Source organism: Oreochromis niloticus, linkage group LG6 (assembly GCF_001858045.2).
Source record: "Oreochromis niloticus isolate F11D_XX linkage group LG6, O_niloticus_UMD_NMBU, whole genome shotgun sequence".
In the NCBI taxonomy this organism is placed as follows: domain Eukaryota; kingdom Metazoa; phylum Chordata; class Actinopteri; order Cichliformes; family Cichlidae; genus Oreochromis; species Oreochromis niloticus.
This window is the reverse complement of record NC_031971.2, coordinates 37,280,103-37,296,962: the sequence shown is the minus strand read 5'-3', so window position 1 is coordinate 37,296,962 and position 16,860 is coordinate 37,280,103. Positions and strand designations below refer to the sequence as shown.

General features: G+C 41.4%; 1 protein-coding gene across 1 annotated transcript; it reads right to left on the bottom strand.

Moving 5' to 3' along the window:
• Nucleotides 1-897: 897 nt before the first annotated feature.
• Nucleotides 898-16,860, bottom strand: mgarpb (mitochondria localized glutamic acid rich protein b). Its single transcript, XM_013273034.3, has 6 exons — nt 16,361-16,860; nt 13,340-13,437; nt 11,572-11,644; nt 8,629-8,973; nt 6,056-6,880; nt 898-3,600 (listed from the first exon to the last, which is right to left on the bottom strand). Exons 1-6 carry the CDS (start codon nt 16,431-16,433, stop codon nt 3,563-3,565), a joined length of 1,452 nt encoding a protein of 483 aa, XP_013128488.1. The 5' UTR covers nt 16,434-16,860; the 3' UTR covers nt 898-3,562.

The following is a 16,860-nucleotide window of genomic DNA, read 5'->3' as shown; positions in this document are numbered from 1 at the left end:
GCCGTATCATAAACAATCCCAGCCCACCAACACATTAAAGAGTCATTCGTTACAGCAGTACACAGTGGGGTTTAAATCAAACAGTCCACACGTGACTGAAGTGCAGACCACATGCCGTTTCCTCTCATCAGATGCTTGTTTGTGGATCTCTGCCTTCGGGTTTGTCTTCAGCAAATGAAAAGCATGCTCTGTTTGCATAGAGAACATGAGATCATTACTTGGCCACTGAAGAATATCTGTTTTTTTGTTGCTTTTGCAGTTTGGGTCATTATCCATTTGCACTGGATCGTGTTTGCCACCTTTGCCAGAATCTAAGCAGAGATTATAGCCCTGTACACTACAGAATTCATCCTGCTGCTTCTGTAAGCAGTCACATCATTAAGGAACTCTGTCCCAGTGGCACATGGCCATGCCATTACACTACCTCCACTATCTTTGAGTGGTGATATGTTCTTCAGATCATGAGCACAAGTTTTTCTCAGTTTAATCTGTCCAACCCTCTGCAGGATCTTTTAGGTGTTTTCTTGTAAAGTCTAATTTTGTCTCATGTACATTAATGTATCTCTTGATTGTAGACTTTGACGGGATATTGTGAAGTTGTTTTTCGTAACCAAGTAAAGAATTCAGCAATCACCCACCTTAGATGTCTTCTGTGGTCTTCATGGCCTTTTGTTATTGCTGAACTGGCCAGTGCTCAGCAATAACAATAATCCTCCTTTTTTAAGAATAAAGTAGACTGTAGATTTTGGCACTCCTAAAGTTGACAACACATCAACTTGTTCTGCACCACAAACTTGAGCAAAGGGGACACATAATTTATCTTTCTTCTGTTTGCCTTTGAGCAAGTTAATCCAAAAAGATCAAAAAGAACAGACAAATGCTCAAAAACATATGATCTCATGTGTTATTACATCACTTTATTTAAAATTTGAGCACATTATCAGACAACAGAGAAGTCATTTGCAGAGCAATTTGCTAATTACAAGCTTTAAAGTTACTGTTTAATATGCAAATATATTAAACAAAGTTTCAATCTGTATATCTACAATCATTTTCTCTTATTCTCTTACCCAGTCTGCACATAAATGGAGATTTGTGTAAGTATAGACAGGTGTTGGTATGGATGTGGAAGTGTGTTTACGGGATATTTTCTGGCATCAGGTATTTTTCACCTCCGTATGTGTGTATATGTGTCTGTGTTTGTGTGTTTAACCTTTCAACACTTTTTTCTAAACTATTTTAGGTGCTAGTGGTATCAGAAAAGAAGGAAAAGTGCATCAATAACATGTTTATTTCTGTATGTAAAATAAAGCTTTTGTGTCACTCTTACATAACTGGAAGCACTGACGTTCACATACTTAATATTTAAACCACTCAAAGCAAACTTTTGTTGCAGAAGCTAAAATATAAACAACAACAATATTTTTCTGCCATTTGACAAACAAAATTCTTTTTTCCTTTGAGTAAATAAAACCCCACTTATTTTTTTTATTGTAGTTGTAGAGGAAGACTAAAACCTAGAAAATTCTAATATATATGGATAATAAGACAGTCATGTAAGTACCTGCCTTTGTATTATGAGAAAAAGATTGTCTGCCAGCCAGCCATCCATCCATCCATCCATCCATCTTCTGCCACTTATCTGGGTTTGGATTGTGGGGGAGCAGCTTACACAGAGAAGCCCAGACCTCCCTCTACACAGGCACCTCCTCCACCTTATTTATGGCGATAGCAAGATGTGTCCAAGCCAGCTGAGCGATATAATCTCTCCAGCGTGTGCTGGGTCTGCCCTCACCCAGAGGGCACCCAGGAAGTATCGTAGTCAGATGCTTGAATCACTTCAGCTGGCTCCTTTCAATGCTGAGGGGTAGCGGCTCCAGTCTAAGCCACTCATAAATAACTGAGCTCCTCACCCGATTTCTAAGTTAGAGGAATTTCCATTACTTGTATTTGAGATGACATTATTGTATCCACTACCTTGAGCTTGTGACCATAGGTAAGGTTGGTAACTGGTAAATGGACAGCTTTATTTTCATGCTCAGCTCTTTCTTCACCACAACAGACCGGTACAGTGTCCGCACTGCGGATGGAACACTGATCTGTTTGTCAGTCTCCTGTTCGTTTCACTTGTGAACAAGACCCCGAGATACTTAGACTCTTTCACTTAGCACAGCAACTCATCTCTCACCCAGAGTGAGCACTCCACCCAGGCTCAGAGGAGATCATTTTCATTCTCATTGCTTCAAACTCAGCTGCGAACCACCCCAGTGCGAGATGGAGGTGGTCACCTGATGAAGCCAACAGAACCACATCCATAAAAAACAGATATTAGATGGTAAATAGACTGATTCTTATATAGCACTTTTCTACTCTGCTTGAGCACTCAAAGCACTTGAGATCGATCAGCCACAAAACCGGAGACTTTCCCGTGCTTGCCTACACACAGAAATCCTGTCCATAGAAATTAGGAATATAATCCCCGACAGAGGACAGCACTGGCTGTCAAACTGCGATCAGGACTAAATCCAACTTATTATTGGCAATACGGACCAAGCTCTCACTGTGTTGTAAAAGAACTGAACAGCCTGTAACAACAGGCAAGATAACTCACACTCAAATGGATGGATAGATGGATTTCTCACATGCTTACTTCCCTCAGTGTTTCTTCCTGTTTTGTGGATTGTTTTTTTATTTTATTTTGATAGTTTGTTTTGGGTTTTACTCATCTGTCTGAATATCCTGATTACTTTCACCTGTGTCTCATTCTCCTGTTTTAGTACCATTTCGTTAGAGTAACACAAAACCGGTTAGCCCCGGGTGTATAAATAGTCCTGCCCTTCTCTTCTCTTCTCTTCTCTTCTCTTCTTTTTAAGTAACCAATATTTGACAACAGCATAATAAAACTGGAAATTCCCAATATTTTTAGTGGCCCCCATATGGCCACTCCTATGAAAAAAAATTCTGAAGATGCCCCTGCTCTTCACTTCATTGTCTGTGATTTGCCTCTTTTGGATTTTGTTATCTGTTATTAAACCTGATGCTTTTCCTCACCTTTATACATCTATTTGTGCAGTTCTCATTTTATAAACGTTCTACTGTTTTAAGATTGTTTTTTGTAAATATTTTGAAGAACTTTGTAACTCTGGTTCTGAAATAAAGTTATTACATGTATGTGAGCTGATATGAGCAGGTAAATCACACTGAGGTGACACTCCCATTAAAAAGTCTTGTCCACATTGGCAAGCTTATTATCTATAAAAGTGGTCTATCACAGTACTAAAATAAAACACAGTATTACAGTAACCCACTTCCACTGCCTGCTGAAAGATTTAAAGAAGCCTCAGCTGATCATGAAAGGTTTTGCAACAGTGGCACCTAGAGGACATGATAGGAATCACCTCACAAGCACTAATACAGAAGACAACTCTGATAACATTTCAGAAAGGACGTTCGAGTCAGTTACACCTGTGACTACCTCTATTCATGTTTTTTGTTTTCCGCCGGTCGCTCTGGCTTGGTTGACAGATAGGCGAGTGTTGTGGAAGGCACACTGTCTGTCCCGTCACGACTGGGCTATCACCACCACCGTCGCCTCCATGGCTGCAAGAAAACAAGCACAGCTTCGATTTAAAGGAGACAGAAACGCATTCACTCAGTGTACATGACTGTAGGATTTTGCAGTGCAAATATTGAATTCACAGCTGTGCAGCTCGAACTACATCTTCTAACATTTGAAGCAGAGAAAAGTGTCTGTGAATGTTTATGAGACCCACTGGAGCTGTTACAGTGTGAGCTGCTAAAATATGTGCATATTTGTCCATTTAACTCTCTTTAGGTCCGTGTACAGCTGTGCTGCTTTACCTTCTTAACTGTAAAATTACATGACTGAGCAGCGTTTTACAGTCCAGTTGGACTCCTTTGTCTCTGTGGATACAGGCAGAAATACATCTGGTCAGAGCCAAATACAGGAAAGGCTTTACTGCTGTCTTTGCTTGCTTGTTTTCGAGGGCAAACTTGAACAGGGATAAATTTAGCGTTGGGGGAGTTCACAAAGTTTTCATGAATGAGTGGCAAGGAGGCTGTTAGGGAGCTCATGAGTGACCTACTACTTTATTTATTTACTGATAATGTGTTGTATTTGGTGATCTGGGAAGGTTCGGTCAGCTTTGATGGCCATAACTTTGGTCTTGTTCACCTCTGAGAACCCGAGGTTTTGCCTTCCTGTGGTGATTCTTTTTATCTCTATCTTAGCTTTATCTAAATGTAATATAACTCCCTGCATTTGTCCAATGATTGTGTTGTTGGTTTCTTTTTTTTCTTTGAGATTTGATTTTTGTGTTTGTTGAATTTTTGGATTCCTGTTTTGATTTTTCTTCATTCCTTGTAGCTCTGCTTTGGTTCTCGTGTTTCTAGCATCCTCATAGTTTCCCCCTCTCTTTGTTTCTGCATGAGCTCCTCTGATCTCTTGTGTTTCCTTTTTTATGCCATCTTGTTTGGTGTTTGTCTCAGTGTTCTTTCCTTTTGGCCGTTTTATTTTAACAATTTGATAATTGTTTTCTTTTATGTGATGTTTTGGGTTTCACTTCCCAATATTTTACCCTTCATATAGTCACAATTCCTGTTCCCGATCCTTAAACAGCAGTAAAGTGCACACAAAACCTGAGAACATATATTAATACACATTACAAACTAAGTTCTAGAGCTTTTTTATACTAAGAGATAAAACTTGTTTGTTCAACCTGATAGGGAAGTGCTACAGAAATATCACCAGACAGAGCTGTAAGTCTACTGAATTCCTCCCCTGTGTCACTGTGGCTGCACTTCAAGTCACGCCACTATGAAGCTGGTCATGCCGTGCACCAACATTTGCAACATACCGACTTATCCTTATTTTTATGTACATATTACATAAACATACAAATATAAATGATCACCGTTTATTTCATATATCATCACTGCTGTTTTTGTGTCTTTGCAATTATTGTGCCGTGTGATCAGCCAATATTTACAGTGCTGAGAAACAGTATTTGTCCTCTTTTTGATTTCTTAGTTTTTTTGTTTGTTTTTTGTTTGATTTTTTTTTGTTTCAGATCATCAGACAAAGATAACCCAATGAAATACAGATTTTATATTTTTACATTTATTAAGGGAAGATAGTATCCAAACCAACCTGACACCTGACAAAGTAATTGTCCCCTCTTGTTAAATCATGAATTAACTGATTCACTGTGTGCATGCCCAGGACTGACTGCTGGCAGACCTGCTTAACCGAGAAATCACAAAAATAGAAGCTGCCTGACAAGATAAAGTAGGCTAAAAGCAACAGATCCTGCACTCGAAGTTCCTCTTTGTCTTTTGTTTGTTCAGTTTTGTTAGAGAAGAACTAAACTAAACCTAGGATTTTAGTTTTTGTCTGATTTTTGCATTTTGAGGTAAAACTAAAACCTATTTGTTTCAAAACTACAATTTGTTCCTCGTGTATAGCCAGCTTATTCCCTCACAGTCACTGTAAAATATTTTTAATAACTAAATCCTTTGCTCTTTATTAACCTTTTGCTAGTAAAGTAAAAGGTGCAACATCTGCAGCTTTCACTTATAATTGGAGAAGCTCAGAAGCAATAACAGCAACATGAGCTGTGAGCTGATCAGCTCTATCAAGTCCTGTCAGCATTCTTAAGAAGTAAATTAATTGATCAAAAATAGATTCAAATAACAGGATTGATTACAGACTCCCAGGTATTTGACATAAATAACGAAAAATATCTAACTAAAATGTTGTGCTTCCTAAAATTAAAATGCATCTATTATTAATGGCACTTTTATTTCACTCACCTTTCAGTCCCCTTCACGTTTACACCAGCCACTTTGAGCTTTTGTTACCTCTGCAGCAACACTTTAAATGTGTACTTTGAATTTATAGGTGTTTTAACTTTATGTGAAGTGGTAAATAATTCTCACTTCACAGTTTCGCTACACTGTTGATCCCTTGCTTCTCAGACCAGGTTGGAACATTTCAGCTGAAACAGTGTTTGAGTGGAGGAGTTTTTATTCTTACTTTGTGCTGAGGCTGCGTCCTTGGCTTCTTGTGAAGTATCCACAGCTCCATCGGCGATCAGCTCCTCTCCTACAGCAGCAGGTGGCGCCACCTCCTCTCCTGCTGAGGGAGCAGAGTGGCAGGAGTGGCAGGGTTTCTCCTCATGCACAGGAGATCCTGATGTAGGCTCTGTTTCTGCAACTGAAAGAACCTCTAGGTCCGCTCCAACGGAGGCTGCTGCCAGCTGAGTTGTGCTGACAGCAGCTTCAGCTGTCTCCTCTGCAGATGTTTCAGCTGCTGCCTGGTCAGCTGATGAAATCTCATCCAGTGGGGCACCTTCACCGGTGACTGTGGCCTCCTCGGGAGGAGCAGCATCTTCAGAGGAGACAGCCTCATCTTCAGCAGCATCTTCAGCAGCGATGGCCTCCTCAGGAGCAGGTTGAACTTCAGCCTCTGCCTCGTCCACAGTGGGCATTGGAGATGTTGTTTCCTCAGGATGAGATCCAGCCGCTGCCTCCTTGTCCACAGCTGCAGCCAGAGCAGATGTCACCTCCGCTATCACTTCTTCAGCAGCTGGAGTCTGAGCATCTTCTGCACTTTTCTCACCTTCTCCAGACTTCACCTCCTCCTCACCTTCTACAACTGCTCCCTCTTCAGATGCTTCCTTGGCCACTGCCTCTGAGGCTTCTTCCAAAGCTTCTGTTTCGAGCACCTTGTGTCCCTTTCCTTCACCTTCAGTTTGTTGGACAGTCTCCATCGGATTCTTCTCACCAACAGAAGCAGCAGCAATTTCAGCTGTTGAGCCGGTCAAGAGCTTAACATCTGTGAGCAGCTCTGGTGCAGACTCTGATGGAGGGAAAAAGACATGAGGTAATGGCTGAGAAACAGGTTTTGATGAAAAACCTTCAAGCTGTTAAAAATCAACAGATTTACTTCAATGCCAACATTTTAATATCTACTTTAGTTTTGCACTACATCACAAGTGTGACTAGAGTTTATTCTAAACTTGTGTTGTGCTTATTTAAGACCTTTAAATGGAATTTAAACCCTTCTCACTAATTTTTATGAATATAAAACATAATTTATTACATCTTCTATTAATTCCACTTACCTTGACCAGGAACTATTATTGGATGTTTTACAGTCACCACAGGTTCAGACACTCTACAGGAGACTACAAATCCCAGGTTTAATGCAATATACTCTTTTCTGGTATTGTAGACACTGACTAATTCCTTATTCACATTCTTATATTGTTCTCCAGATGAATTTCTTTTTCAAACAATCAAGCGTTTAATCGAGTATTAGTCATATCCCCTCTGTGCACTTGTAACCATGTGGTTATTTTTGCATTCAAGTTTATTTTTCAGCACTTTTCAAACAGATGTTTCTTTCTGCTCTTTATTCTGTGAGTGGGAGAAACTGTGAAATCAATTATGAAGGCTGGAAAAACTTATTAGTTTGATGGCATTCGAGCTGAAGCCTGACAGGAGCATGAACACAGCACAGGGATTCTTCAGGATAAGGAGCGTTTCTGCAGGAAGTAGGTGTTTCTACTCCAAATACAATATTAATGGTGTGGAGCAACAAGCAAAAACATCTGAGGACTAAAGAAAATCTTTATTACAGCTGTACCAAAGACCATTTTCAATTCACGGACATAAGGCTGAATGCATTTTCTGTAGTGTTTCCTGAAAGACTAAAGGTTCAGAGTAAAAGAGGAAAGAGACAGCAGTAACAAAAAGAGAACTTTGAATTTTTAGGGAACGAACTGGCAATGAAATAGAAATGTGTGCCAGGCAAATAAAGTGAGTGCAGGCCGATGTAGCTGTAGAAGAATAAGATGGATATGTGGTAATAATGAATATGAGAAAGCATCTAACTGCACGAGATTAAAAAAAGAAGACTGAGAAAAAGTAGGAAATGAAGTTTTAACCACGTCGCTCTCTGTGCAAAAACTGTTTTATAGTTTGAGAACACAAGACCAGCACTGCAGTCTGCTAACAAAGAGCTAAGTGGTTCAGGTAACTCTTCACAGTGAGTTCAGAGGTTGAAAGAAAACATGGCTGAACACATAAAATACCATCTAAACCTGCTGGAAAAGAACAAGAAACAGGGCTGTCCTGTTTTAAGAGCACTTAAAATCAGATTTTTCAGAAAGCATTAATTACCAACTTAGTTCTGTCCATTATATTTACCCCGTGTACTGCACAGTATCCAAATTATAATTTGGATTTCTTCCTTTTTGTGATAGATTTTCTATACAGACATAATTTTCCACAGTGGGTCTAATCACACAGACTAATTCCAGATGTTTCTGGATGTGAAGCATTAGGAGAGCTAAGGGAAGGAGGGCAGCTGAAAACTGGACTGATGAACCCCCAACAGATTTTTCAAGAACGACTGAAACTGCATTTTTTTCCCCTCAGTATCAAAAAAATGGGGTTAATGAGTCCGTTTTTCTGGGGCAGGGAGGAGGGACAGAGCACATCCAACTGGGTGAACTATCGAGCCATCACAGGTTTAAGCAGCCACCTCTGCAGCAGGGGCGACCTCGGCTTCAGCAGGTGGAGTGGGATCTACTGCTGCCGTACCAGCGTTTTCTGCCACTGGTTCCTCTGCTGGGGCCTCCAGAGCCGCTTCAGCAAACACCTCTGCCTCCACAGGTGGAGCGGCGTCCTCCGTCTCTGCTGACTCAGCTGCCGTCTCAGCTGCCGTCTCAGCTGCTGCCTCTGGAACGACCGCCTCAGAGACGGCGGCAGCTTCTGCTTCTTCAGATGCAGCTTCCACAACAGGTTCAGCAGCTGTCTCTCCTACAGGTTCTGCAGCAGCAGCAGTGGCCGACTCAGCAATGACCTCAGCAGCAGGGGCTTCCTCCTCCACTGGTGCAGGCTCAACTGCAGGTGGAGCTGCCTCTGGTGCTGCCTTTGCTGAAGAAGCTGCAGCGTAAGAGGCCAGAAAGAGAAACACGTGAAAGATTTCTCTCTAGTACATGTTAGCTATGTGATGCTTGTTTTATCTGTGCCTGAATAAAGTTTTAACCTCTGGAGATTAAAGGTGAAAGCAACTGTGCACTTTTATTACTGTAGGTTTAATCTTTCCAGAGTATGTTGCTCATCTGTGCATTAAAAGCTATTTGATATGAGACTTCCAGCAGCAGATAAAGAAGGCTTAAAGGTCAAGACTTTAGGTCTTTGAGGACTAAAAGGTGACATAGCTGCTGTTAAAACTGTAAACATGACAGAAATATATTATTACCACTCCTATAACTGCTTATTGACGATTGTGGAGTGAAAAAGTCAGAATCAATGCTCAGTACGACTTCAGTCAGCACTTCAGAGATAAAGTTTAACGTCTCAGGCTCCGAATCTGAGCTAATATTATGGACATTTTGGGCTGTTGCCATTTTAGATTTCTGAAACCAGTATCATTAACTGGGAAACAGAGCACATGCATAGAGTACTGAGTTGTCACTCATAAGGTAGACTGGCCTTACATCATACACTGATTTATTTTCCTATTTTCCTCTAACAGCGACCAATCGTACAATAATGATTTTACCACGTATGTGTGTGCGTGTAATATTTTAGAAATCACAGTTATTTAGATTTTTGCAGCCTTCATCCTGACGTGCGTGTGATGTTACAGTCTCCGTGTGTGTTTCATTCACGTGTCGCCCATGGTCACCCATACATAGCTTAATGGTCACCAAAATTTGTATCCAAGATGGAATTTTGTTCGAGTCACCACTAAATATGTGATGAAGAATTTAAAAGAGCACCACAGGATTTTTAACTAGTTTAAACATAATGTGGTTAAATAGCAGGAAAGCTTTTTCGGAGGTTATACATCACGTGAATGGTAGGTTTGTTTTTTCGGATTTATGTTTACTGTACTGGTTTTTACAGCAACACAATTCACCCCCTACTGGCCATTAGAAAGAATGCAGGTTTAACTTGCACCTTTCAAACCCGGAAGGTACGTCAATCTTTTAGTCTATACTGTTCTTTTCTGTCCAGTTGGTGTCAAGGAACTTATACTATTTTGCCAAACGTATTTACTCGCTGAGCTCAGGTGTTCCAATCACTTCCATGGCCACAGGTGTATAAGATCAAACACCTAGGCATGCAGACTGCTTCTGCAAACATTTGTGAAACTCTCAGGAGATCAGTGAGTTTCACTGTGGTACCGTGATAGTCCAGTCGTGACATTTCACAGTCAGCTGTTGGCGGTATTTTAAGAAAGTGGAAGTGATTTGGAATGACAAACTCAGCAATGAAGTGAGGCCAAGAAAAATCACAGAGCGGGTTGCCAACTGTCGGACTCGTCTGACTGCATTGTGCCAAGTGTAAGGTTTGGTGTAGGGGGGTTTATGGTGCACGGCTCGTTTTCAGGAACTGGGCTCGGCCCCTTAGCTCTAGCAAAAGGAACTTAATGCTTCAGCACAAGGCAAGGTCCATAAAGACATGGATGAGTTTGGTATGGAAGAACTTCACTGGCCTGCACAGAGTCCTGACCTCAACCCGACAGAACACCTTTGAGATGAATGCACCGATGTCGGCCTTCTCATCCATCATTGGTGTCTGACCTCACAAATGCACTTCTGGAAGAATGGTCAAAACTCCCCTAAACACACTAAATGTTATGGAAAGCTTTCCCAGAAGAGCTGAAGCTGTTATAGATGCAAAGCACGTCAGGTTAATGTGTGCATTCAGCTCCTTAAAGACCAGAGGTGGTTTCCTCTCCATCGATGTAAGCAGCAGCACTTTGACTTCTTATTTCGGAGTGAAAACAACACTTCCATGCTGCATGATCACAACTAACCCACTGACAGCTGCTGCTTATCAGCATTACAGCACAGTTGACAGCTCTGGGCACAGCGCCATGGCCTCTCCGGGCTGAGTAGACAAAACTTGCGCAGACAGAAATCAAAACAGACAGGCACGATGAAGCCATTCAGAGTGATCAGTCTACCGTGCAGCTGGTGAAGCTGGAATCAGCCCTGAAATAGATTCACTTCTTCTTTTCTGCTTTCTCTGTCTTCGATTAAACAGTTACAGACTCCAACATCAGACTTCTGTGGTCAAACAGCTAGTACGAATTACTGCTGCGGCTGTCACATCATAAAACCGGTCCTTTCACAGTCATCGATGGTGTTTCGGGGCTCTTCACTCATCGCTGTGTTTGAACCCACACACGGGAGCTCTGTGGGGAGTTTGCACTCTCTCACTGTGACTGTGTCAGTTTCCTGTAGGATCTCCAGTTTTTCTACTATCAAAAACAAGCTAGGTTGGTGCTGCCTATCCTTGAGTTTCACATACTGGTTAAATAAAAGGTTTTAAAATCCTTTAATTTACAAGAAATTAGTGTTTTAAGTTGCATATCAGACCTTCGCTTGCTTTAGCTGCGATAACATAAGTTGAAATCTGTGTCTTGTCTGTGCAGCGTGTACGGCTTGCACAATGTCATGTTCACAAAGCTGAGTTGTGGGTGACGGTGTTTGTTTTTGAGTGTGTGTGTATGAGAAAGTAGCTGACCCTTCGCCATGGAGCCCATGTTGGCGAGTCTTTCCTCGTAACGCTCGGTATCATCGTTGACCGTCTTGTATGCCTGAAAGAAACACAGCAGACATGTACTCATTACATTCCAGCACACAGCTAATGATAACGGCGCGACTCAAAATCCAACCTCAAGCTGACATTTTGTCCAACATGGACTAACACAGTCAGACACACTTGTTTGCTTTGCCAAGAGTCTGACGGTGAATGGGGTACAAATCTGACCGAACAATGGCTGCAAAAAGGGAGAGATTGTCAAAAAGCACAAAGAGCCTCTTTTGTCCCGTCCAGCGTCTGAGCTGTGGTAACGTCTGCAGACCAGGCTGGCTTCAGACTACATTGCTCCCAGTTTGCACCAGCAAGGACAGAAGCCTGTAAAACTACCAGGTAACTGCATCTATCCAATACAGCAGCTTATTGTTCTGGTTTTGAATGAGTATTAAAGTTCTATGAAGATGTAAAAAGAGAGAGCAGACCTTTTTTACACTCCTGTATAACACTGAAAAACACGGATTTATTGAAAAGTATAAAAGGGGATGAGTTACTTTCATTTCCAGCTCTGTGTTTCTATTCTTGCACTAGCTTTGCATGACTAACACTTCAAAATAATCCTCAGTCATCTTGTATTGGACCTTGAACCTCTCAGTTCATCCTCTGTCTTAACCCCATCACCCCCTCCCTTTTGGAAAACTTTCTTCACATAAACAACTAGTTCAAAATCTTTGCGCATCTGAACACATGACAAGTCTTTAACGAAATAACTGAATATAACTGCTGCACATTTAGCTAAACTTTGTGACTTAGTAAATTTATTCTCATTGAGAATGTGTGCAGCAGTAATATTTAATTATTCTGTCTCCTGTAAACCACGTGTTTAAGCAGCAGGTGACTTGTGTGCCAGAGATGACCATATTAGGGATATCCTCTCCCAGTGACATCACACAGAGCCAAGAATAGAAACAAACTGTGTGAAACAAACAAAGGTAAGGATTGGTCAGCAAGTGTTATTTGATCTTAAATTTAAAGGTTACTTGTAATGTTGTAATTCATGTTAACTACAGTGGATCTGTAGTACTGATGGTGGTTTTGTGCAGGTTAACCTCATTTTGCAGTGATGAGGAAGGCCTGGTGCAGAGCAGGCAGTGGTTCTTATAGGTTCTCATTCTCTGGGATGGGCACCTCTGATCGGACATGAACAACCAGGTGAAAATGATTTTCTTTGAAGGGGAAATAAATTAATTTAATGATGCTACTGCACTGATGACATGCACCTCTATTTATGTGAAATTTAACATGGATTTGCTTATTGTTAACTAAATGAAATATGTGACAAAAAGTCACAAAAAAACTGGGTTAGATCAATGTTAGCAGTCATCAGTGTTCAATTTAGACATGAATCCCTTTGTGGTGGCATCAGGAAGGGCATCTGGAGTAAAAAGTGCCAAATCAGTGTATAACACCTGCTTATTACTGAATTACATTGTCTAAATCAAGAAAGAGCAGTAAACCTCAGAGCAGCAGCACCGCAGGGCAGCTGATCACGGCTCATATAAAGGAAAACAACACAAATAACAGATATTAATACAAATGATCGCAAAGATTTTCTTTTCCTCACGCTGTAGCACAAGTTCAGGTTCCTCACCTGAAAAATCCATGTGTAACACCTACTTACAGCAGTCAAAACAGTACACACATGGTGAAAAGGTGGACTTAGAAACCATCGCCTATAACCTGATCTGATACTCACATAAACAACTGCCGCAGTGAGGCCGCCGCCACACAAAACAAAGTACGTCATGTTGGTGGAGCCTCCGGGAACACCGAAGGCCATGTGTCGCACCGGAGCTGTGGAGAGACACACACGGGTACAGTTATCCGGTGAGCTTGTAATAAAGACATTTATTCATATAAACACGTAAGTGCATTTAAAATAAGAATCAGTACTAATACTGGAGAGTCATGGATAGAAACCACTACAGCTCTGATACTTTGTGAGTTTATTTTGTTCAGAAAACTGTCGCTCCATCAGAAGCACGACGGGCACGAAGAACAGTGCATTCTAACAGCGTCAACATGTCTCCATCCCTTAATCCAGTTACACAATACAGCCCGGTCATTTGTAGCAGAGGAGATGGAAAGATTTAGCAGCAGCCAAGCCAAACACTGAATCTTTGCTTAAATTAAACCCCCGATACGCACACACACACACACACACTACACAAACACTAAGACTTCCTGAATGATGATCTCAGATTTGCATCAAAACAAACAACATAAACCAATGGGTTCAAATTCATATGGAATAGTCCTTTAGCACATATCAGGACTGCCGCTGTGGTGTTGGTGACGAGTGCAGCTGCAAAAAGATCAGCTGGTGTTTAAAGGTGGTGCCGGTGGTGCAAGCAGGGTGGCATAAATAAAATCACACTGCCTCAGTCTAATCTCTTCCTATCTGGACCTCTCACTCTCACACACTCTGTGAGACTGTGCAGTCACAGAACACAGGGTGCAGCACATCTCGCCCCTCTTTGTTTGTGTGTGTTCATGCAAATCCTAACCCATCCTGTCACTTTTGACTTTTCCACTGACTGACATTTAAACTTTATCGATTGTTCTTTGTCATCCAGCACATACCTCAGCAGCCACTGCTTTTCACAAGGTTGAAACTGGTTTAATCAGAAAGACTGAAAACAGAGCCTGCGAGACTCAACCTCAGCTCAATAATACAAGAAAAGGGCTTGTCTTATAAACGTCACTTTGTTCTCACAGGTTCAGAAGAACTGTGCCAAATGGCGTAGGTACATTTTGAAATCTTAAATGAGATCCACTATGCATTTGCATATTTTCTGTCATATATTAACTGTTAGAACGGTGGATGTGCATATTACTATTTACAAAAGTTTGAAAACAATCCCTGTGAACCAAAAGTTAAAGCTTCAGCCTGCTTCAAAATATTTTCTACAGTTGGCTCTGGATGATGTCAGTGAAAGCAGACATCCCTAACATCAGGCACACAGCTCTGGAAGGAGGGATTGTTTTGAATTGTGGATCAAGCAAAGCTACTCTCGTAGAGCACTAGAGGTAAAAAATAAAAGCATAATGTATTCCTTTTAAAGTAGCTGAAATGACACCATGAACCCAGAAAGCACTAAGGCTTAAATCTATCTACAGCCTCTCAATGGCTTCAAAAAGCTTTAAACTGAATTTATGTAATTGTTTAGCTGTCCTGCCTGAACCTAACCAAACATGCTTTTCCTTCAGTGCCTAAACTTAACCAATGAGCTTTCAGAGCTTAAACCTATGATGGTAGTTTTGAGTGAAAGTAAACAGTGAGAAAACACATAAAAGACCCAACAGGATATATGCATATAATACAAAGTCTGTGTGATGTCCTGTTAAACTGTCTGACTAAACCAGGGTTTTTCTAGCATTGATAGTATGTCTGACCATCATACAGACCTTTTCCATTTATATGCTACATGTGAGAAATCTGTTTCCAGCATCGTCTGGAGTTCCTGCGTGAGCTGTAAAAATGGCTTCAGTGAGCTTTAGAGGTGCTTTTAGATTATTTTTTATCTTTGGACAGAACCATTTCCCTCCTCTTCCCACTCTTTGCGCTAAACTGCAGCTTTATTTAACGTCCCATCAACCTTTTATCGAAGCCGACTCGCTGTCTCTGTTTTTGACTTTATATTTAAGAGCACTGTGCAAAGTTTCACTGCTGCACCGCTGAATTACAAACCCAAAACAGAGCTGAGGTTTGTCCTCCCTCCTGCTCTAATACCAATGACACAGCAGCACAGTGCAGGGACAGGTTACTTATACAGGTTATTTATACAGGTAATCACTTAATCCTGGCTGCTGGGTTCAAGCCTGTAAACATAGACACGCATGTCAGGGAACAGCAGACAAGACAGACATGTCTGAGGACATGATGGTCAAACAGGAAGGGACCTGCTGCATACTTAGGATGCAGTGTGTCGAGCTGGTGTGTAGTTAGAAAGCAGTAGCAGTATCCACCTCCTTTCTTTCACGTCACATCTTCTGTTTTTTTGCCTGCTTGTAACTTCAAAAACACAAAAACCTTCTATCGTGGCCAAATGTAGTCTGGCTTGCAGCATTTTGCCACAGATTTCTCAGCAGGAAATTAAAGCAGAAGCAGCAGCTTTGCCTCGGGCTGAATTCCACAAAGCTCTGATCCCAAACTAAAGGATGATCCGGGCCAGGCAGGCAGGCATGCGTGAAAACAGAGCCAGTCTGAAATCTCCGTCATTGCACGCACTCCAGATTCAGATTTGAAAAATAATTATTCTGAAAAACAGATGTTTTGTTCACTAATAGGTTATAAACGTTGTTATCCAGATAAACTGCATTTAGGACATGATTTTATCGTCTACACTCCTGAGATGCATCACAAAGAATCGCCTTTAATTGTTATTTCTGTTCAAACATTGCATTATTTATAAGTTATTATTTTTTTGTAACAAAGTTAAAATATGTGATATTTTAAGTGGTACACTTCTCTGTGTTCCCAGAGCACACGCCTTCTTTATCAGACTGCTGCAGCTCGACTGGAAAGCCCTCAAGTGCGTCTCTTTATGGGACTTTTACTTTTCCCTTTCTCAACCCACAAAATCATTAAAAAAAATAATAAACTGAACTGGCAGAAAATAAACGAGCACAAACTCCTCTATAAACTCTACTTAATTACTCTAATTAACGCCACAGTAATAATTCCTGGAAAGTCCCATTAAATGTCCTGACTCACCGTATCTGTGTGTCGGCTTGAAAGACCTCCGTGCCAGCGGCCCGACTCTCTGCCATGCCCGTCTGCAGAACATGATTGCTCGGGTATCAGCTGCAGCTAAACGAGTTTTTCTCCGGCAGGTTTTACAGAGAAATGATGGGAAGCGCTCAGCTGCTGCTCACCAGTGCTGATGGGAACAGAGCACACCCCCATTCAAAAGCAGACAGCTCCACCAGCACGCCCCCTGCAGACGAGAATCTAACAGAACAAAAATAGCAGGAACTGAAGCGCCAAAGAATGAGCAGAGCTGTGATTTTTATTTTCTGCTCGTGTTTGGATCCTTCTGAGGCAGATGTTGACCTGCGTATATCATATAATCCCCCTCTTCCTTCATTAAATCATTCTGCTCTCTCTCTCAGCTGTGACTGTGAGAAGGAGAGATCCCGCAGGCTGGATTTAAGCGCATCACATCCTAGTTCAGTTGCACGAAAACGGTCAGCTGTGGTTGCGTAATGCGCACT

Coding starts and splice junctions, on each gene's coding strand:
- mgarpb (XM_013273034.3), bottom strand. CDS start 16,433: ATGTTCTGCAGACGGGCATGGCAGAGAGTCGGGCCGCTGGCACGGAGG. Junction 13,438..16,360: donor CAAGCCGACACACAGATACG/GTGAGTCAGGAC, acceptor GTCTCTCCACAG/CTCCGGTGCGACACATGGCC. Junction 6,881..8,628: donor ACCAGTGGCAGAAAACGCTG/GTACGGCAGCAG, acceptor TCCCTCCATCAG/AGTCTGCACCAGAGCTGCTC.